Source organism: Bolinopsis microptera, chromosome 3 (genome assembly GCF_026151205.1).
Source record: "Bolinopsis microptera isolate Bmic1 chromosome 3, MBARI_Bmic_1.0, whole genome shotgun sequence".
NCBI lineage: Eukaryota > Metazoa > Ctenophora > Tentaculata > Lobata > Bolinopsidae > Bolinopsis > Bolinopsis microptera.
Genome location: NC_087074.1, coordinates 14,036,247 through 14,058,350, shown reverse-complemented (window position 1 = coordinate 14,058,350; position 22,104 = coordinate 14,036,247). Strand labels below are relative to the sequence as shown.

Genomic DNA, 22,104 nt, shown 5'->3' with positions numbered 1-22,104 from the left:
TCAAGACCATAGTTGGTTCGTGCGCCATTTTTTCGGGAAAAGTGCGTGAAGTGTGTTCATTTTTTTTCGTGCTTTAAAGTGCGTTCTCCGTTGGCACATTTATACAATTAAAACAACAGATCATAAAATATTAGCAAAAAATTAAGTACAAAGGTTGCAATGTTACATCTTACTCTTAGCATAGGAGCATAATTCAAATATGCAGAGTGTATACAAATATTACTTGACAAATTAATCGCCGATAACCGATAAAATCGCGATAATTTTGAAAAGTTTATCGATTATCGCGATAAAAAATGTTGTACCGATAATGGCAACCCTAGTTTAGTGGATTGTCCAATAGAGGTCCACCGGAGCCCTAATTACCAACATGATCAATAGCCGCCCTACCGTTTAACCAGCTATTAAACAATTATAACTGTAGCTGAGGGTGAACACTATACCTTGAACTGCACATGGTAGTGGGTCATGAGATGAAAATATATCTTTTTATTGTAATATTTTTAAGTGAAATTACTCCATTTCAAGCGTTTATAATTTACATGGAAGATAATTTGAACTTTCCATTCAGATGATAGAGTTTTAAACGGTTATCATAGTCAAAGTCACCAATTAGACGCTGCTTAGACGGCAATTTCTATTTGTGAGCCCGAAGTAGCTTCACTATAAAGCTACAAAAGGTTTACCCGTTATAACTTTATTAAAATGAAAATAGTGGCAGGGCCACTCCTCCACTCGCTTGACGACTGCTCAGACTATCTTCTATGAACTATAATCCAGGTATAATATTATATATGCTACAATCTACATTAATGATATTCGGTTAATAAGCCAGATTTGCTAATTATTTCCTAAATATTTCCTAAATTTATCCATTTATTAACAGCTATTCATGAAGCAAATTGGGACATTAAATTCTTTGCTATACGAGTAAAACCTTAAGAAATTGGAAACGGAAGTACTATCGATTTAGAAGTCTCGGTTAAGCACATAATTTTCGTCTTTTTGAGAATCATGTCCTGTTGAATCTGCCCTTTTCGTGTGATCAGCTAAATCTTTGTTTTCAGTGTTCAAAAATACCGATGCCATCAGTTGTACCGCTGCCGCCCCAACAAACAAGCTCACCACAGATTCCGGACTTACTGGATACAATAAGTACGTGAGGAAACTGCCAACTGTGCCACCAGCGTCCCCAAGAGAGTGTATGAAGGTTGAAGCTGTGCTTCTGAGGACGGTAGGATAACATTCCAGGGTCATAAGATATATTCTATACCGTAACCCAGTTCCAACCAAGCGAAGTAGCATGTTCAAGATCATCTTCACGGTTTGATTTAAATCGAAAAAGCCTGCTATGGTGCATAACAGAGCTAGTAAAGAGAAGCCGATGACGATGAATTTCCGACCCACCCTCTTTGCAAGAAATCCTGATAAGAGAACCCCAAGGACGTCCCCAAAAAAAGCTACAATATTTCCTGCCAGAGCTTTCTTGTCAAGGATATTTTGGCATGAAGTATCATTTGCAGAGTAAATGTTCTGACTTTCTTTTGTATTCTCTGAAGCGAGAGGAAGGTATGCCGCAAATGCTAAGGATATGTAAAAGTTTGCGAACAATGTTGTTGTCAGAAGTATGGTGGGCTTTCTGTATTCGAAACTAAATATGTCCAGCAACTTTCCAGCTTTTTCGACAATATCAGACTTTTTAATAGATACACAGTTTTTTGGAAAAACGTCTCCATTCCACTCATAGATTTTCTTTAACGACTGTATTGCCTCTTCACCTTTCCCATGAACTAGCAAGTAACGTGGGGTTTCTGGACACATGATCAGGCCTATGAGAATGACAATAAACGGACATGAAATCACTGCCACCACATACCGCCATCCTATATTGTTGATAGCAAAGTAGGAGACTGTGGACAAGAATACCCCTCCGAACTGCCCGAGATACACGATCATGACAGCTAGCTCTTTGTTGTTGGAAGCAGTGATTTCTACAGAATAGACAAAGCAAACAGGATAGGCAATACCAGTACAAATCCCTTGTATTATAAGAGCAACCAGCAGGACCCAAACGTTTGGTGAAACAACAATCATGATGGAGCCAATTGCCAAGAACACGGTTGTTACCAATAAGACCATTCTCCTTCCAACTTTATCAGCAAGATTACCAGCTACAACTCCACTCACTGCAACTGACATAGGTAAAGCTGATCCAACAGCCACTTCAACCCAGGTGTTAAAACCCCACTCACAGCGTAGATAGGGAATGAGAATAGTTGTCATGAAGTATATAGACAGATGCACCAAGGCGATGAGAAACTGAAGCCCCCACAGAAAGAATTGAGTTTTGCCTAATCCTGATCCTTGAAAAAGCTCATCAAGGTTCATTTCATGTCCATCACTCCTCTTTATTTTCGCCTCTTGTTCACTAAGTTTAGATGATTTAGATGGTGACGCAAAAATTTTCTTTATGTAACTCATCATGAGTTTTCCTAATCCCATTTGGTAACTGAAGTAAGTAGTACATCAAATAGTGAACTAAAACCATCACAAAGGGAGAAAAAAAGAAATCGGGGAAAGGAGAAATATTACGGAATATTTAACAGCTAAGTTGTTATGGACTGTTGATTTTGGAATAAAACGTTTTAACGTCCATAACACCTAAGGTAAACAGCATCATGCAACTCAAAATAGTTGTAGGGATAAAAAAGTAATGACCACATGGAAGATTAAAAGCAATTTATCACGGAAGTTCATCAGAGGCAACATATAAAAGCGGTGGGTGCGGAATCTCACTATTTACCTAATACTGCACTTTTTTACGCCTTCGTGTTAACTCTTTATTTCGTAGTTTAGTACGCTGGTGTAAATATACTTTTTACTTGACAAAAGGGATCTAAACAGACTCTTCTTCATGATAATGTTACACGAATTATGAATTATAGTCATGGATCTGAGAATATTCCCGTATAAAAGTCTTCCGCTCCGAGGTTTGAGACCTGGAACGGCTCAAGGGACCCCTCAGAAACAAATTTGGCTTGGGTAGACTTTCTGAATATGGGGCAGTTTTGCGCAATTGACCACGCCCTTTTTTGGCGCTTTCGCGACTTTCAAATAAAAATAAATCCGCTTCTAATTAGAATCAGGTTGTTGAGTTATGTGACCACACCCTTTTTTTGCTCTCGCGAGTTGTTATTTGCACACTAAATACGAGATATCTCGGCTACTGATTGAGCTAGGTGCTCATCCTGGGCACTAAAATGTTCGGAATCATCATATTAACTAGGGTCGAGCACAATTTCAAAATCCTCGGACGTCAGGTTGTTGAGTTATTAGGCAAACACCTATTTTTACGCAGTCGCGAGTAGCGATTGCCCCACATCCAGAAAGTTAAAAATTTCCTCGCAGATACAAATTTTCTGCTTTTTTGTTGCTTCGCTCGCGAATTTTCCACTTTCGCAATGTCGGCGAGTGAAACAGGACAGTTCTTAAGCATTTGGAGCTAGGCCCCAGAAAATGTTTAATGGCCACACTAAAACCTTCAAAATAGTATGTTACAAAATGGCTTTCTCCTATACTACAACCCAGTTACAAAATGACCCACAAGTAAAGCATGGCCAGCTTGCACCATCTGTCTTAGTTATCACAAATTATTATATGTGCCTTGCAGAGTAGAGGCAACCATATCCTGAGAAATGTAGAGTGCATACTTTCAACTTTGTGCACACTTTCGCACAGACAGGAATTGAAGATATGTTTGCGGTTTTCCGCAGCCAAAAATTCTTGATGATTTTCCCACACAGAAGGCCTAAAAGCAATTTGGCAATAGAGATCATTTTCAAACACAGTTTCAAAAACGATTAACTAGATTGTTAGTATAGTTTAAGATTAGGGAGCGACAGGATCGTCAGGCAAAATAATAGCATCTATATTAATAATCTTTAGTGTGTTAGCCAAGGAATAGTGTTAAGATCTAAACAGACTCTTCTTCATGATGCCCACGATCGACACGTACATTGTTGAGTTAGAAAACGGTAAAAGGTACGTGGCTGTTTATTTCGGTATTGTGCCCACAAAACTCTGACGAAGCACAAGAGCCTAAGTTTTTTAATCGGCCGGTGATAAGTGGTTTAATTGATGATTTTGTGACCCAAATGTCTCTCCCTCTTATCTCTCCTACTGTCTCTCTCCCATACTCGACAGATATGCTGTATCAAGTATTACTAGTAGATACGTGAGGAGCACTCAGAATTGAATTGAAGTATGCTTTGACTGAGTGATTTCATACTTTTGCACCGTTTTAACTACCAAAATAAATGTAATGGGTTTTTAGAATACAATAGGCGGGTTTAAACTTTTGCATTTCAACTCCGATAGTGAAGTCCCGGACGTAGGCCTTGCTTACACTAGTATAACATTATCTCGAATATATTATTGCTATCAAACAGCATACTGGAAGCTATATTGATTCAAGCTGTAACTTACTCGTTGTTACACGAATTATGAATTAGGGATACACTGGTTCATAGGATTAGAGAAATGACAATTGCTAGTTGGTTTGTGTGTAGATAGAAGGTCTGTGCGGTTTCTAGTGATAATAGAAAATTATTATAATTATTACGCAAGAATTATTGTAAAAGTTATGTTTATATAGAAACATAATCATTATAATTATTACGCAAGAATTATTGTAAAAGTTATGTTTATATAGAAACAAGGACAGTAACTTACATATCGAGGGCCGAGGCACTCTTCTTGTACTCCAGTAGCAGGGAGGTGTTGAGTGTGCACTTCGATGTATAGAGTTTTTTGCTATTGAATCGGGTTAAATAGGTCATTGGTAACTCAAATCACCGAGGGGGGAATTTTGTGTCGCTAGTCCCAACCCTGTGGAGCCACGCCCATATTTCATATCAGGTGCGTATATGGGAAATATGTATCTCAGCTTCTGAAGGTCTTAGAGACTCAAATTTGAGTTTAAAATGACCGCAATACACATGTTTATATTAGTACTATGAAGGTCATGAAAGCCCAAAATGCTTATTTTTGGAAAAAATTCAGAAAAACCGATTTTCACTTGAGCGTGAGTAAAAAAATCTACTCTAGAAATTTAGTGAAAATCTAGTAAGCAGTTCAGTGTCTACAAGATTTATAAACACAGGGTCCTCTGTTAGGTCATTCTGAATTAGAATTGATAAAGTAAGCAAATTCTATAAGTAGTTTCAACCCTGTGGAGCCACGCCCATATTTCATATCAGGTGCGTATATGGGAAATATGTATCTCAGCTTCTGAAGGTCTTAGAGACTCAAATTTGAGTTTAAAATGACAGCAATGCACATGTTTATATTAGTACTATGAAGGTCATGAAAGCCCAAAATGCTTATTTTTGGAAAAAATTCAGAAAAACCGATTTTCACTTGAGCGTGAGTAAAAAAATCTACTCTAGAAATTTAGTGAAAATCGAGTAAGCAGTTCAGTGTCTACAAGATTTCTAAACACAGGGTCCTCTGTTAGGTCATTCTGAATTAGAATTGATAAAGTAAGCAAATTCTATAAGTAGTTTCAACCCTGTGGAGCCACGCCCATATTTCATATCAGGTGCGTATATGGGAAATATGTATCTCAGCTTCTGAAGGTCTTAGAGACTCAAACTTGAGTTTAAAATGACCGCAATGACCATGTTTATATTAGTACTATGAAGGTCATGAAAGCCCAAAATGCTTATTTTTGGAAAAAATTCAGAAAAACTGATTTTCACAAGCAAAAAATCTACTCTAGAAGTTAAGTGAAATCGAGTGTGAAGTTCAGTGTCTAAAACGTTTCTAAACATAGGATCCTTTGTAAGATCATTCTGAATCAGAATTGATAAGGTATGCAAATTCTATTAGTAGTTTTAACCCTAGGGTGCAAAACTCCTAAATTACCCCCAGGCGCAAATATATGACTTTTCTATCTCGGCTTCTGAACGTTGTAGGGGCCTCTCTTTGAGAGCTCAAACTAACTACAATGGCCACATTTATATACCGACTATAAAGCACAAAGCAACTTAGGGTCTATACAGCTTAGAAATTCATTAAAAACTTGTTTAACCTTCATGCATCATCTCTAGTATCTGCCCAGCTACCACCAGTGCGTTATGATTTTAGATCTTTCTAGCAACCTCTGATATGAATGCTACCTCTTCCTCTATCCAGCTACTATACCACCAATTCCAGCTGTTTTCACCTACTTCGGCTACTATCTCTTTAGCTACCACCAAGGTTCCTCCAACTTCTGCTATTTCTAGCAATCTTAGCTTAGGTTAGTGGACTACTTCTTGCCCTATTTAGCAACCATCAGAAAAATGTCCTCTTCCTTAATGAGCTGGAAATTGTTGGATGCAGCGGAGGTAGCACTCATATCAGATGTTATAAGATCTAAAATTATAACGTATGGTGGTAGCTGGGTAGAGTTGACCTGGAGTTAGCAGAAGGCAGCTAGAAGTAGATTCTGCTACATGAGGTTGGATTCAAGTTGATTAGCCATAAAAGCCGAGCAGTACTGGAGAGAGCCCCATAGAGGGAGCTGAAGGCAGCCTTCTGAAACTGAGTATTTTCGCAGTTATACCAAAATTAAAGTTAGGTGGTATGTGCTGCTCCGTAAATGTTATCCTAATGTGTTTATGTTGAACGTTTTACTGTGCTGCAAATATCTTTTTAGCCCGAGATATCATTATTAAGTACATGTTTGATCATATTACTATTTTATGATGCATGAAGGTTAAAAGTAGTAGTAAACCCGCGATGGGGTGGCATGTGCCTCAATCAAAATATTACAATCATTTATTATTATATCAATTTATCATTAAATATTTCAAGATCATCAATAACGTATGGTTGATCCTTCACACTTGGTAAAATATATAAAAATAAAGTTAATCTACACTAAAGAATAAATAATCTATATTATATAAATCAACAATATTAACTCCCCATCTTCTTGTAGTAATTTATCAAAGCGGTAGAAATCCAAGTAATTTTAGTACGCGGTGCGCAAAACAGTTTTTAATGAATTTCTATAAACTAAGCTATATAGACCCTATGTTGCTTTATAGTCGGTATATAAATGTGGCCATTTTAGTTAGTTTGAGCTCAAAGAGAGGCCCCTACAACGTTCAGAAGCCGAGATAGAAAAGTCATATATTTGCGCCTGGGGGTAATTTAGGAGTTTTGCACCCTAGGGTTAAAACTACTAATAGAATTTGCATACCTTATCAATTCTGATTCAGAATGATCTTACAAAGGATCCTATGTTTAGAAACGTTTTAGACACTGAACTTCACACTCGATTTCACTTAACTTCTAGAGTAGATTTTTGCTTGTGAAAATCAGTTTTTCTGAATTTTTTCCAAAAATAAGCATTTTGGGCTTTCATGACCTTCATAGTACTAATATAAACATGGTCATTGCGGTCATTTTAAACTCAAATTTGAGTCTCTAAGACCTTCAGAAGCTGAGATACATATTTCCCATATACGCACCTGATATGAAATATGGGCGTGGCTCCACAGGGTTGAAACTACTTATAGAATTTGCTTACTTTATCAATTCTAATTCAGAATGACCTAACAGAGGACCCTGTGTTTAGAAATCTTGTAGACACTGAACTGCTTACTCGATTTTCACTAAATTTCTAGAGTAGATTTTTTTACTCACGCTCAAGTGAAAATCGGTTTTTCTGAATTTTTTCCAAAAATAAGCATTTTGGGCTTTCATGACCTTCATAGTACTAATATAAACATGTGCATTGCTGTCATTTTAAACTCAAATTTGAGTCTCTAAGACCTTCAGAAGCTGAGATACATATTTCCCATATACGCACCTGATATGAAATATGGGCGTGGCTCCACAGGGTTGGGACTAGCGACACAAAATTCCCCCCTCGGTGATTTGAGTTACCAATGACCTATTTAACCCGATTCAATAGCAAAAAACTCTATACATCGAAGTGCACACTCAACACCTCCCTGCTACTGGAGTATTGTACCTAGTTATCGAGAATGACTCGGACCGAAAATTTTCTAAATCGATATTATTTTCAAAGTTTTTCTGGAAACTACTTCAAGTTCATGTTTCATGTTACCCTGATCATTATGAGCAGAAAATACTTGTTCGGTCCGTACCTACATTTGGAAGGCTGTGGATGTGATTAGTTCCATATAATTATAAAGAACGTGATATTTGGCCCTCGGATTTAAAGGAGAATGCGCAAATTTGGTCCTCAGAGAACTGGAATAATCGCAATTTGTCGCGAGGATCTGTTTGTCTCGGCAAACGTCAAAAATCGTGATTTGTCGAGGAGAATGGGAAAATGCGATTGAGAATGTGATTCTGCACGTGCCGCGATTTCCTTTTGACCTTGACTGTACCTCGTGACTGCGTCACTCGGTGACCACGTGCCCGACAAACTGGTGCCGTACCATAAGATTATAAATGATTTATCAAATCCAAGAATAAGTAGAGCTAGAGGTACATATATATATTTCTCTTAAATAATCCCGATAAAAATGAAATAAGATTTAAGATAGTTGATGATTCGTCGATTGGTTTAACGGAATTTCGGATCTGACTTCTGCAGAACTGACTTCAATACTGAGAAAGGTTCCTTATTAAGCTCCCGCTTGGAATCACTACTCGGCACAAATATTGCTATTGCGTCGGTAAGGTGTGCGGTAATTTGAATACTTTAAGAGTTTTACTAGCCTGACAGTTCGCCAAGTGGGGCAGCTTGGTCCATATCATTAGTTTCTGAACTGGATCAGGCCCTTGAGAGATAATATCGAAATTCCCGTTACTATTGTTAGGGTCAAACATTTTTACAAGGACTGATCTGCGAATCTTATTTAAATTCTCTAAATCTAATTAAAAACAAGCTGACGTAGCACAGCGAACTAAACTCAAGTTTTGTCTGAACAAGTAATCGTCAAAAGCTTACACATTACAATTTACATGCTAAATTCACCTTATCAGTAATCTAAACTTATCAGTCTGATTCACAATCATTATTTTACCTAGAACTTTAGCACTTTTCAGTCAACATCATTTAGAACTTCACCCTTTGTGCACCCCTTGCATTAGTCAATTTCTGTAATAATCTTTCAGAGAAGCAGAAGTTTGTGTAAGTAAAAAGGCTTTGAAATACTGTCAGTAGTTGTTTAGTTAAAGGTAGGTAATTACTAATTAATTAAGGTACTAATTATGATCAAGGTCAAAAGGAAATCGCGGCACGTGCGTAATCGCGATTTTTTCCCATTCTCCGCGACAAATCGCGATTTTTGACGTTTGCCGCAACGATTTTGTTAATTCTCCTCGACAAATTGTGCATTTTTCTTTAATTTATCTGAGGACCAAATTTGCGCATTCTCCTTTCAATCCGAAGGCCAAATATCACGTTCTTTATAAAGTTATGAGTATATGGAACCAATCACATCCACAGCGTTCCGAATATAGGTACGGACTTCAGAGGACCGAACAAGTATTTTCTGCTCATAATGATCAGGGTAGCATGAAACATGATTACAGGCACGTAGCCAGGGGGGGGCTAGGGGGGCGGCAGCCCCCCCGGAAAAATCGAACCCCAGAAAAAAGATAAGCCCCCTAGTCCCCATGGTCGCCTGGTAACTGGGTTGTGTTTATGACTGCAGTCAGTCAAAGATTTGAACTGTGGATTAGTAAATATATGTCATTAAATCCAAGCAAACATTCTAGAAGACTTCTATAATTATAGTCAATAGTGTCCCCTAGACCGTAGGAAATGTAAAAATATTAAGACGATGAGGCCTGAGTAAGTCGTAAATTCTGATTGGAGAATGCAGATTGCTGTTGTGAAGTTACCAAATTTACGTGAGTACTTGATTCTTTTCAATCCCAGTTTATTGCTGTCCTACAAATTTCTTTAATGCCAAATGTCGTCTAAAACACCCTGTTTCGCAAAAAATTTCCGGGGGGCTGCACCCCCCTAGCCCCCGCCAAGGGGCTCCGCCCCTGGACCCCGCTGGGGGCGGCGCCCCCAGACCCCTGCCACAGCTTGCTCGCTTCGCTCGCTGCGCAGCTTGATTGGACGCGTCGGCTCGCTTCGCTCGCCGACAGCCCCCCTCAAAGAAAAATCCTGGCTACGTCCCTGAACATGAACAAAAGTAGTTGAACAAAAACTTCCAAAATCGTATATCGAGAGGTAGGTAGTAGGTACTACTAGTACTACTAGGTGCGGACTTCAGAAAACCAAAAAATTATGCTAGGATCATAATGATCAGGGTAACATGAACCGTGGAAAAATTGGTTTCCAGGAATCCACTTTCACAAGAATTTCTTAACCCACTCGTCTGCTGACGTAACATGGTGAGCCAAAAACTTCCCAACTTCCCTAAAAATTAGACATAAAAACTTAGACATAAAAACTTAGACATAAAAACTTTAAAGACCATTAGACATAAGTTTACCACTAGACATAAAATTAACCACTAGACACCCCAATCAATGTCTGGAAAACTGCAAACATTCAATAGACGATCCACAAAGGCCCTCTTATGAACAAAGGCAAAGATGAGGAAATAACATAATACGTATGTGATGTAAAATTTGTTAGGCATAATAATATAAGGTTTGTTAGCAGTTAATCTGTTAAGTGAGATTTGGAACAATGATCAAAGCGATCAATACAATACAATACAATTGTTAAGACAATTAATCTATATTATAACCTTATAATCCTTTGCGAACACAATATGGACAAGAACTCATAAGGGTAAAGGAAATATTTTTACGAACATAGTGATAGTGAAAAACGTATACAAAGGATGCCATAATACTGGCAACATGCCGCCAACCTCTAAGTCGCCCCCAAAATCCGCTGAGCTGCAAAATTTTGCCACTACTCGATAGAATTAAAGATGTTAAATGATTTAAGCCTCATTCTGTCCGATAACCATAATAATAATATGCCATAGGACTACTTGTTCCAGAACCACGTGCCTAAGAACAACTTGTTCATTTGAAGAACCGTGACAATTTCTGCGAATTCGGCGCGATTTTCGAAATTTTCGCCGCGATTTCGCCTAGTTCAGCTTGTCGCAGCGCCTCGATTTTGGGCCTAAATAAGATCGCGATTTTCTTTTGTCCTTGATTATTATAGGAGGCAGCACTCGGCACTAACAATGCGTTACAGTTACTGGTTATGGCACTTACTGAGCTCGTTGCAATATGCAGTCCGTGAATAAATGGGAAAAGCGGGGGGTTTCCAATGGTGAAAAATTGTGACTGATTTTTATGGTGAACTGAGTATCTAGTCTACTATTCAAATTGTAAAATTTCACCATTTTTCACCATTTTATACCATTTTGTGAAATGGTATAATATATTTGCCTTCTAATTTTAGTTTTGACGTGGTGTTATCTTACTATATATAAAGCGAGACGATATATATGGATATATCCGTGCCATTTTACTGACACCACGGCATCAACTTTAACGCGACTTTCCGCAAAAACCGTAAAAGATATACAACTGAAACTTTTTTGACTGGGTCAAATGCTTTAATGGCCTTCAAATCAGCATGAAAAAATTAAAAATTGGCCAAGGAATAAGAATTTTAGTGCCAAAAATTTGGACTCCCAAGTGGTGTCACAAACGCGAATTAAATAAGTAATAATTATTTAATTCTCTCGAGTCTTGACACCACTTTAGGGTAGACGGGTTTCTGCTAGTAATTCTAAAACAATATTTGATTATTAACTCAGATTTTTAGGATATAATCTTACTATATACAGGGTGGGCCAAAAGTCAGTACCCATACGTTGGCCTTAATAGCTCCGCCGTGTTTTATATTTGAGAGCTGTTGCTTTGCAGATGGCATACTGTACTTACCGGTTCGAGGATTCCGTCGTCAAAATTTGAAAATTCGAATATTTTAGACCACGCCCATTCAATATTAAAACACCTATATTGTTTTCTCTGAACATGCTGAACGCCTAATTTTTTCAGAGACGGTAGATTATCAAATGTTGCATAAGATCTGAAAACATGAGGCAAAACGGATTAGAAATGACGAAGTTATCAAGCATTTTCTGTATCTCGTTAACAATATTGACTGGGTGATTATGTGACACCGTGACACGACACCTTAATTGGGCACCCTTAACAATTCCCATAATGTTTAACGGGGTAGTTAACGGGGGTATCTTATCACGTGATTAGGTAAACCAATCACCTGATCACACGTAATGAATAAACTCGTTATGCTTCATATCTCGGTCATCTGAGAAGCTACAGTTCTAATTCTTTCAGGACAAACGTAATTCGAATGGCCAAACACAATTCAGTAACATTTAGCTTGATCCGACTATCAAAACTATCAAATAAATGTGAAAATGAACCTCCATTTGAAAAAAATGAACGCGAATATTTTTCGAGTTGACAAATTCCTCGAACCAGTGGTGGTACTAAGTCATACCAGAAAGAAGTATTTAAATTGGGCTCTCAGTGACTGAACTATAAAGGCCAACGTATGGGTACTGACTTTTGGCCCACCCTGTATAAAGCGAGACGATATATATGTGTTTATCCGTGCCATCTTACTAACACCACGGCATCAACTTTAACGCGACTTTCCGCAAAAACCGTAAAAGATATACAACTGAAACTTTTTTGACTGGGTCAAATGCTTTAATGGCCTCCAAAATTCAGCATGAAAAAATAAAAAATAGGCCAAGTAATAGGAATTTTAGAGGCAAAAATTTGGATCCCCAAGTGGTGTCAAAAACGCGAATTAAATAGGTAATAATTATTTTAGTTTCCTGAGTCTTGACACCATTTAGGGTTATACGGGTTCTTGCTAGTTATGAAATGAAATGAAATAAAGCATTTTTATCCCGCTTATATCAACAATCCAAATAATAAAGATTGCCGATGTCAAAGCGGCTGGCCTATGAATATACCCCAAACTAAGATATTCAGTTAATGAGTATGATATAAAAAATCCAAAACTAAATTACTTATTGACATTAAAAGTTAGCATAGCAACGGTAGAAAAACAACTTAAGGATGTATATCATTAAACATTATTATAAATCGTTCACTCCACTATCTTGTCCTTACAACAAATTCTACCACTTCTGATATAATAATGTTTATCTGTGTCTTCTTTGGCAATCTGTTTCATCTCTAAGACCAACTGCTGATGGATAGTTCGTTCCTCAGGTGATCGGTCCGGAGAAATGAAAACAGTTTTATGACGTGAAATCAGTCTCAGTTCTTTGGCTTTCACTAATATCTGATGGACTGTACTTGAATTTTCAAAAGAAACTTTAACTGATCTAATCTTTTCAGCTGACTTCTTCCCAACCCGGACAGCTTCGAAGTGTGGCTTTTCTTCAATCTGCTGAAACATCTCGCCAACTTCATGATTCAGATTTCAGATTCTCTTCACTAGTCTCCTCGAGACCAAATATTAACACATTCTTAGTTCGATCCTCTTCTGATATAACATTCTGTACAACCTTTTTCAAGCTCTCTTCTGTGAGTACAGGTGCGGCTTTCGAAACAGCTTGACTGAATGTGATTATCCCAGCTTGAACAGTGTCCTGGACGGTGGTCTTGACGGTGGAGTGCACGGATTCCAATTGCTTCGATTTGCTTTCCAGAAGTTCAGCCTGCAGCTTGATAACAGTACTTTGCGATCGGATAAGATCGCTCTTCAACTCCTCCATATCTTTCTTGATATCCAGAAACGTTTCTACATGATCACTGGTAGTCCGATACGCATTATACAAATATTTGACTAAAACTGCCTTCACTGGCTTTTTGAACGTTTCAGCTGAAAACTCATTTTCATGGTCACAGTTCATAGCTTCCGAGAGTTCAGTGACCCAAGAGTTATAGACCTGATGGTTATCGGTAATGTAGGAAGAGTAATTTGACAATCTTTGAAGAATATCCATTTCATCATCATCCATCGTCCATCATCCAAGAGTAATTTGACAATCTTTGAAGAATATCCATTTCATCATCATCCATCATCCATCGTGTACTTGTACTTGTATAAAGAAACAATTTAACATGTGTTAAACTTAAATCATTCACCATTTTTCATCAAAACTAATAATTTTTGGTGAACATGTCGAGTAAGGTACATCAAAACTGGTAACTTTTAGCAAAAGTAGTAAGAAAGGTACTTCAAAACTAGTAAGTAGTAATTTTTGGTGAACATGTCGAGTAAGGTACGTCAAAACTGATAACTTTCAGTGAACATGGCGAGTAAGGTGCATCGAAACTGAGCTCTTGGCCCCACTGAGTCTTGGCCCCACTGATCTGAGAGCCTAACTCATCAAAAACTTAAATCAATTACAGAGAACTTTTTTTCGACACCAAAGCCTGTCTAGTTGACTGCCGGGGACAAGAGCCTTAAAGGCCCTTAATCAACTATGTGATTGTGAAACCTTGCCTCCTTTAGCATCTTGAAATTCAAATATGGAGGAGCAATGATATTTGTGAGACTGAAATTTCAGAAGAAGTCTTTCTTCTGTGCCTTAATTATTCATTATCCTGAAGTTTCTCGAATTTTACTTACTTAAATAAAATATTTACCAAAAATTTGAAGGGAACTGGTCATGTCAGAATGAAAACTTTTTATCTGACAGTCTGGATATCACATAAAATATCTTACCTTTCTGGCTAGTGCATCATCACACAGCCGCATGCGAATCTTGGAGATGTACTCAGCATTCTGTTCCGTTCTCATGACTGTGGCTCTGTTGTCTTTTAGGGTTATCTGGGTATCCTTGGGTCCTCCCTCTCCACGAATATACGAACTGAAGAGGATGAGTACGTTAGAGTTTAGCAGGAATATATTGAATGATTTTGTAATCCAAAATTTAAGGCAATTCGAAATTGATGTAAAAACGCATTTTTTTCTTATTTGGGACAAAGAGATGACATGAAAGATTTAACCGATATTTTCTGACGATATAAAATGAAAAATCAATTTATATTACGACATCGTTTCATGAAATGAAAATAATTACAAAAGTACTCTCATTTTACATTACTTTTAAAAATCAACTCTGATCCAGATCACTAAAATAGATATGAAAAGCTTCCAACAAACCTCAAGATATGTGTACAATGCTAAGTTACAGAACGATGCAAACTGCAAAACATTGAACTAATAATTGGTGACAAAATACTAGCGCTAACATGCAGTGCAAGCACTCATTTGTAAGAAGCACATTTTAAACTTTCAGGTGGAATTCAGTACTTGCCGCATTTTCTTTTACACAGATCTCGTTGAAAACTGGTCCAAAATGTATGTACGCAATTGTATAAAATCTTCGTATCTCTGATCTTTATTAATTTAAAGAAGTTCAAATCTGAAATACCTAAGTTTAGTGTTCAACCCGATAACAAATCATAACATAGAGCAAGATAACACTCCAGCAATCAGTTATACCTCAGCTAAAACACTAAGAAATTCTCGTGCCACTGACGACAACTAGATCAGGCTGAATATCAGGTCCTACAGAAGGCGACCGGGACCGAGTTCTCTCCCTTGAGGGACGCCGGGCCCGTCTAATGTCTCTGCTAGAAGTTTTAGTCCCCGGTCTCTCATGTACACTTGATATTCTCTTTATAATGTCTACAGGTGATCCTCCTGCTGTTCCAATCCTCAAACCAAGATCCACCACTACAGTCTCTTTGATCTGTCTCGCGGAGCTTGGGGAGGTTTAGATGGTCTAGACTTACGAGATCCAGTGGCTTTAGCTGAGGTAAGAGGAACTGGTTCCTGACCCTAAAGTAAGATCTGGAGTCTCCTTATCAGTAAACTTGGGTGAACTTGCTTTTGAAGGTTTAGCACGTCGACCCTTGAGCACATTTTTACCAGCAGGAGGATTAGTAGTAGGGTTAAACAATTCGTTTTCGTTCCTAACAGTGTGGTCCTGTTCAACACTAAAAGCTGATCTGCTAGATCCACTACTATGCAAACTATCCATAGACCCACTAGTCATACCATTGCTCTGCATTGCACTGCCTGCCAGGGAGAAATCCACTTTAACCTGTTCAGGAATAACGTCCTTTCGGTTGTATCGGATGATAGTGGTTTTCTTTCTCTCAGGTACTGTCACAACTACAGGTTCGGTACAAGTTGGACAGTAGTCGTGGGTATGAGCAAGCCAGTTGTCTGCGCAAACCTGAAATTACAATAACTGTGTTAGATTGATGTTGCAGTAAATTGTTTAAAGAATCAAGTCATAAAATTGCAGACTGAGGGACCAAATATCGTCCATGTTTTGATGGTATAATTTTAAAGCGTTCATTGAAAAATGATTTTAAAAATGGAAGGTTTTACATGAGATGCAGATATAGCTTACCTTATGAAATTTATGAGCACAGGGTAATTCGACAATGTGTTGAGAAATAGAGTAACTAGCCAGACAAATATGACAGTACAACTCTCTCTGCTTCAGCAAGGAGCTGTGTTTAGTCAACATGATACATTTCAAACTAGCAAGTTCCTTGGCAGATAGCCCTCCTGATCCATTAGGCTGAGTAGAGTCCAGCTCGAGCAGAGTTTCGTAATCATTCTCCGTTATCTCCCTGTTTTCCAGCTCTGCTGCTAGGTTTGGTGGTATAGCAGAGAGGTCCCGCACAGCAGGTCTCCACCGGTGAGCAGGCTTCTCTTTGAACTGGAAGGGGTGCTGAGTGTGGTTAGAACCAGCAAAACACTGCATACAGAGACTGTACTGCTGGCAGATGGTGCACATGTAGTGCTTCCCTTGTATTGGGTTAGAGTTGCAGCTGTTACACGTGGTCCCAGGGTGGGTGTCCCGTCTGAAGGCTGACTTCTTCAAGTGATCCGTCATGATCATCTTGAGGGTCCCAAACTCAGCTCGGCACATCGGACAAAGGATCTTGGTACCTTGGGATAGCTGGTGATCAGCCCAGATCTTCATACACTTGCTGTGGATGCTGTGTCCACAGCTGTACCTACAGAACGTGAGGTGCTGAGCTGGGGTCATCTCATCCTGACAGATAGGACAACAGTCTCCCTCTTCCACGGGGCGCGGCTCCACACAATTCTCATTGTTCTGCACTGCAGGCTTGTCTGAGGTTTTATCACTGTTGCTCTGCTGAACGTGTCTCCTGGTCTTCTCTCTACTCTTTATCATCTGTTGGATCTCCCTCTCCACAAGACTACCCTGCCAACTAATAGGATTCTCAGGAGGTATCCGGAACAGTTTCAATATAACCCACAAGATGTGGATACACAGCTCACGCTCCTTCAGGAATGTGGTACAGGTGCAGGCACTGGGGTCCCCCAGGGTAACACGCAGCTTCTTCGCGCTGTCGTGCTCCTTGAGGGTGAAGGCAGTAGGACCGTTCTCTTGCAGCACGTAGATACGGGCCTGTATAGCTTGGAGCTGTCTCCAGTGCACGACATCCGAGACAGTGTGTCTCCACGGTACTGACCTTGACATTTAACCTAGCAGTTGTGGAATGTGTTAGATATTCGGGGGTTAGTATTGTTCCATAAGTAAATCACACAACATTATACTATTATACTTAGGTAGTTTCCTTTGCAGATTTTGCACATAAACGTAGATAGACGTTTCGATAATATTTGGCGCCAAAGTGGAAATTGGTTACTGAACCATGAGTTTTACGAAAGTAACAAACTATTTACAAAAGCTCCAAATGGACGACATGACCGGACATCTAGCTCTACTGCTCTACTGGTAGGATTACAGTTTAAGAAGTACATTTTAGTCTTAGAACAATAAACGGTAGCTCATGAAGCAATAAACGATACCAGAGACTGGATCACGCAAGTAGTTCTCAGTGATTTTATCAGTATCAGTAGCTGCTATATCCCAGCTACTACGTCACACTTTGTAACGTGCACACTATTTAAACATGATCAGATAGTGCTGATAACTGTTTAGTCTATCTGCAGATAAGTAAAGGCGCCGGCTCACTCCACTAGAATAACAAGGTAGCTCGAGCAGTGGGAGTAATGGTCTTAGTAATGTGCAGAGGAGGTTGATACGAGTCGAGGTTTTTAGTTTGAGAAAGGAACTTGAAAGTACTGCTCTGTTCAGACCTACCCAAAGTCATTGAACATCATTTCCGAAGGTTGAATATTTAATGAATAATTGCTCTTTTCAGACTTACCTAAAATCGTTCATCATAGCTCCGGTTCTAAGAGCGGAAGCACTGCTCTGCTTCTCTTCAAACTCGTCCAGACTTCTGTACGTGTCCTGGTAAAGTGAAGATGTCGTTAATTTGGCACAAACAAACAAACGAATCGTCATCCACCTTCTACAGATAATAGTACTGTATACTAATTAATTTTTCTCTTAGGTTCGATATAATGGCACGGCAATATCAGCGTTAACCGAATTGGAAGCAGAATTATGAGAAATTTCTTGTCCTTACCTTGACTATTTTCTTTGAAATCTGAGCTCGTCTCAGCTCTTGTGTTTCCTTCACTTTTTGCTGTAAACAAATCCATATTTAGCAATATGGATTTGAATATGAAATTAATATGAAATTAATATAAAATTAATATGAAATTAATGTTGTTTTATCTGTGCTTTAACTAGAAAATCCAAACCAATTTCTATTCAAATGGACAAATATCAAACTTAAGAATCAATCGCATATAAACTAACATCGAACACTTTTGTTCTTGGTTTTGGAGAAGTGCCAAGCTTTTCAATCAGTTCTCTTTGCTCCACCATTATCTGACGCGACTGAAATAAGGGAGATATTAGTTGATTTTAATTAATTACCACTGATCAATAAAACATAATTTTTCCTAATCTAAGATTTAATCACCCTATCCAACAGAAACGTTCTAACTTTCAACACTACTATAAAACATATAATTTGAGACTGATAATACTGTCAACATTTAAAATAATCTCGTGAAACAGTTTAGTAGATAAGTAGTATCCCTGGTCCTACCACTAGTCGCTAAATATAGAGAAAAAAATAAAATGTCTGACTTTTATACATTGCCTTACTGATTTATCAATCCAAATGTTACAATGAAATCAGTGGACATAAATCAGATCGAATGTAAAACATGATTTTATCGCTTTAAACACGGTATAATCATTAAATATCCCAAATTTAAAATGCCGTTTGAATCACTCAAAATACATCTGTCCAAACTCCAAAATCATAATATGACCTTCAACTGAACTTACTCGTTCCATTTTCTGCTGTCTCAGATGCTGCATAACCTTGTAGCTCTGCTCCTCTTCAGCCCTCCTAAAACACTAGTGTTAATCTTGTGACTAACACTAAAATACTCGTGTTAATCTTACAGTCAGATGAAGTCGGCCCCGAATATCACTACAAACTTATATTCTCGTTTTTTAAGCGAGTTCTAAATCTGCAGTTAGTTAGTCAGGGCATTGGTACGGTCTCAAAGATTGATTCATTTGACGACACCATAGTTAATCTAAGAGAGAAATGTTCAAACAAAGCCTACTTAAACATTAAGCATAACAAGATCAAAGACAACCGTCATAGTAAGCATTTAAAAATGGATATTTAGGAGTCTCAGGAGAGCAAACTTAGAGAAAAGTCACGATAATGGCACTGTTTTACCACCTCAAAACAAAGAACATAACAAGCAAGATTATGAACAAGATTAAAACAAAGGGCGATCGAGAAGCAGGCGAGATATGATGCTCATAACCAGTATAGTTTGTCAGTACAGTTTGTGTGTGGTCGATATAGAATTCGTGTGACTCTGTACTAACTCGGCTTTGAGAGCTTTTTCTAGGTTGTCCAGCCGTTTCTTGTCGAAGTTTTTAACGAGCTCCTCCATGTCAACTTGTACTTGTCGGGGGAACTGCTGACGTAACCGCTACAAATTGGACAAGGTTAGCAAACAAAGGGTCTGATGTATCCAATTTATTGGTTGAGAGATAGCCCTTCAATCAGCAAACTGTTCCATCGAATCCTAATTATACGTCTTACAGTTAAAGTTCATAACTAACATTTTGATAGAATTCAGCATTTGCGGTCTCAAGTGTCATCTTCTGGGAAGATTTCATGGCTTCCATAGCGTGGCTGGTCAGGTTTTGTTGCTCCTTGCGGTTTAGGGCGATGAAGAGCTGATACATAAGCTTCGTCACAGACCCAGGCTTCTCGCGCATTACATCCGATACCTGCAACAAACATTCTATTATCTCGATAGCTTGGTTTTGAGTTTGATAAGTTTAGAAAACTGAATCAGTGTAGTGTAAATTTGTATCGGATAAGACTTGTTCTTATATTCTCTCTATTACAGTGTATTAGACACTGGACATAACTTTACTTTGAGTTTGACAACCAATTCTAATCAAATTGTGCCGCAACTAACTATATCTAAATATTATTTTCAGTTATATTTACAATATTGGAGTTGAATGGCACTTGAAGAAGCCGGAGACTTGGTTCAAGTCTGCTGAAATTGTTCAACTTTGCATCTGTGTTACTGAAAATAAATAAGGGTTGATCATTGCTTCGTATAAGGCATAAGCAAATCCTAAATGTTAGTTCTGACAACATTGCAAATTAGGAACTAATACTTGCAGCATCGACCTTTCAAATTCCAGAATCAATTTCACGAATTGAAACAAATTTTGAAGCCTTTATTTCAGGAATAATTTCTGATACAACATTGTTAAAACTTACTTTCCAGGAGAGAAAGACTTGAAATCTTCCTGTAACCCATACTTGCTCATCAGCTCACCAAGCAAGTAACCGGAACCAAAAGCCCGTGCAAAATTTGCTGGGTCTGAAATGTACGATTAAGATGAGATTTATTGATATTTAAAAAATGTATCAAGCCATTTATAATGTTAAATGTTAATTAATGACAATGTTGTCCCTGGTGATATCAAAGACGGCACTTTTATTTGGATTGATTTGTTAGTTTATTTTGTACCAATTGAATAATTGCTCCTAATTGATACTAGTGGAGCACGTTGTAATAAAGGAAATTAACGAATCAGTATTTGTAATACCTATAAGTATAAATACATAGATAGCTGAAAACCCTGAACTCACCTATTTTGTTAAACCCTGAACTCACCTATTTTGTTGAACCCTGAACTCACCTATTTTGTCCGCGAGCTTGACATCCTCGTTCAACCACTTGCAGAGAATGTCCGTCATTCTGATTCAATGATGATGTGAGGAAAAAGAAAGTAAAAACTTGAAATTAGGAACTTTGATAGAAGTTGATAAAAAGCGATGTAAAAGTGTTAAATATTTCTCCGTTCGTTCATTTGAAGACGATACACATTACACACATGCATGGTTTAAAAAAGTAATCAGTGCTGAAATTACAATTATTAAAGAAATTTTAACAAAGTGAAACTTTGAAGCTTTTACAATTATCATTATCCAAGTGAAATAAGTTTAACACCCTGAGTCTACTTGATTAGAGGTGCTGAAAACTTCTAGCCTCTAGTGCACTTATCAAACCTCATGAATGGACTGATGACTAGCCAGAGGCTATGGTTATCAGAACACTTAAACGGTGTCTTGTAAGTCATTCGATCTATTCCATTTAATAGATAGCAAAATTAAACCAGTCCCTGCACTGTTTGATAGTAATATATAGCAGACATTTGCCTAAAATTGTGAATATAATAATAATGTATTGCGAGCAGCTGTGACTTAAATATCGCATGACAATCATATAACTTAAAACTTAAATTTTACTGGAATATAAGGAAAACAAAATTAATGTCAGACCCATCGCCACTCTCAGCAGTCAGCCAGGGCTCATAAAAGCTTAATAGCGCCTGGGTCCTTTCACCAGATGTGGTAATGTGAGTGGCGGTCATGTGGTCAGACCCACTTGAACAGCATGTATTATTATTAAATACAAGCGCGCTAGCTGCTAGCATACTTTTATCATTATCTTTGAAATCAAGTTTATTCGGATATATATTTATTGATTGATTGTGACACAATCATTGTGTATTGAATTGGTGATAAATAATAAAATTGTCTTTTCTCAAAAAATTGTCTTTTCTCAATAACTTAAATCATTATATTGTCCTCAAC

The 22,104-nt window shown here is 38.0% G+C and overlaps 3 protein-coding genes across 24 annotated transcripts in view; all 3 read right to left on the bottom strand.

The window, feature by feature from the left end:
• The window catches only part of LOC134813407 (sperm flagellar protein 2-like), a 46,673-nt gene extending 25,463 nt beyond the window's left edge, over positions 1 to 21,210 (bottom strand). For 16 of the 22 annotated variants that reach the window (XM_063821148.1, XM_063821149.1, XM_063821150.1 and 13 more), the window contains exons 1-10: positions 21,147 to 21,210; positions 20,722 to 20,824; positions 20,440 to 20,521; positions 20,043 to 20,213; positions 19,803 to 19,909; positions 19,242 to 19,305; positions 18,702 to 18,782; positions 18,466 to 18,525; positions 18,202 to 18,287; positions 14,699 to 14,843 (exon numbers count right to left, since the gene is read on the bottom strand). In XM_063821148.1, the coding sequence (XP_063677218.1) occupies positions 14,699 to 14,843; positions 18,202 to 18,287; positions 18,466 to 18,525; positions 18,702 to 18,782; positions 19,242 to 19,305; positions 19,803 to 19,909; positions 20,043 to 20,213; positions 20,440 to 20,521; positions 20,722 to 20,824; positions 21,147 to 21,204 (957 nt within the window). In that variant the 5' untranslated portion in view covers positions 21,205 to 21,210. Of the gene's footprint in view, positions 1 to 14,698; positions 14,844 to 15,139; positions 15,220 to 18,201; positions 18,288 to 18,465; positions 18,526 to 18,701; positions 18,783 to 19,241; positions 19,306 to 19,802; positions 19,910 to 20,042; positions 20,214 to 20,439; positions 20,522 to 20,721; positions 20,825 to 21,146 lie in introns of those variants that run through there. The other 6 variants (XM_063821165.1, XM_063821166.1, XM_063821167.1 and 3 more) reach the window with 2 other exon arrangements.
• LOC134813411 (synaptic vesicle 2-related protein-like) lies at positions 895 to 2,508 on the bottom strand. Its single transcript, XM_063821172.1, has one exon. The coding sequence runs from the start codon at positions 2,500 to 2,502 to the stop codon at positions 970 to 972; it is 1,533 nt and encodes a 510-aa protein (XP_063677242.1). The 5' UTR covers positions 2,503 to 2,508; the 3' UTR covers positions 895 to 969.
• Positions 15,140 to 17,539, bottom strand: LOC134813410 (E3 ubiquitin-protein ligase Zswim2-like). Its single transcript, XM_063821171.1, has 2 exons — positions 16,401 to 17,539; positions 15,140 to 16,220 (listed from the first exon to the last, which is right to left on the bottom strand). Exons 1-2 carry the CDS (start codon positions 17,505 to 17,507, stop codon positions 15,789 to 15,791), a joined length of 1,539 nt encoding a protein of 512 aa, XP_063677241.1. The 5' UTR covers positions 17,508 to 17,539; the 3' UTR covers positions 15,140 to 15,788.
• Positions 21,211 to 22,104: the final 894 nt, after the last annotated feature.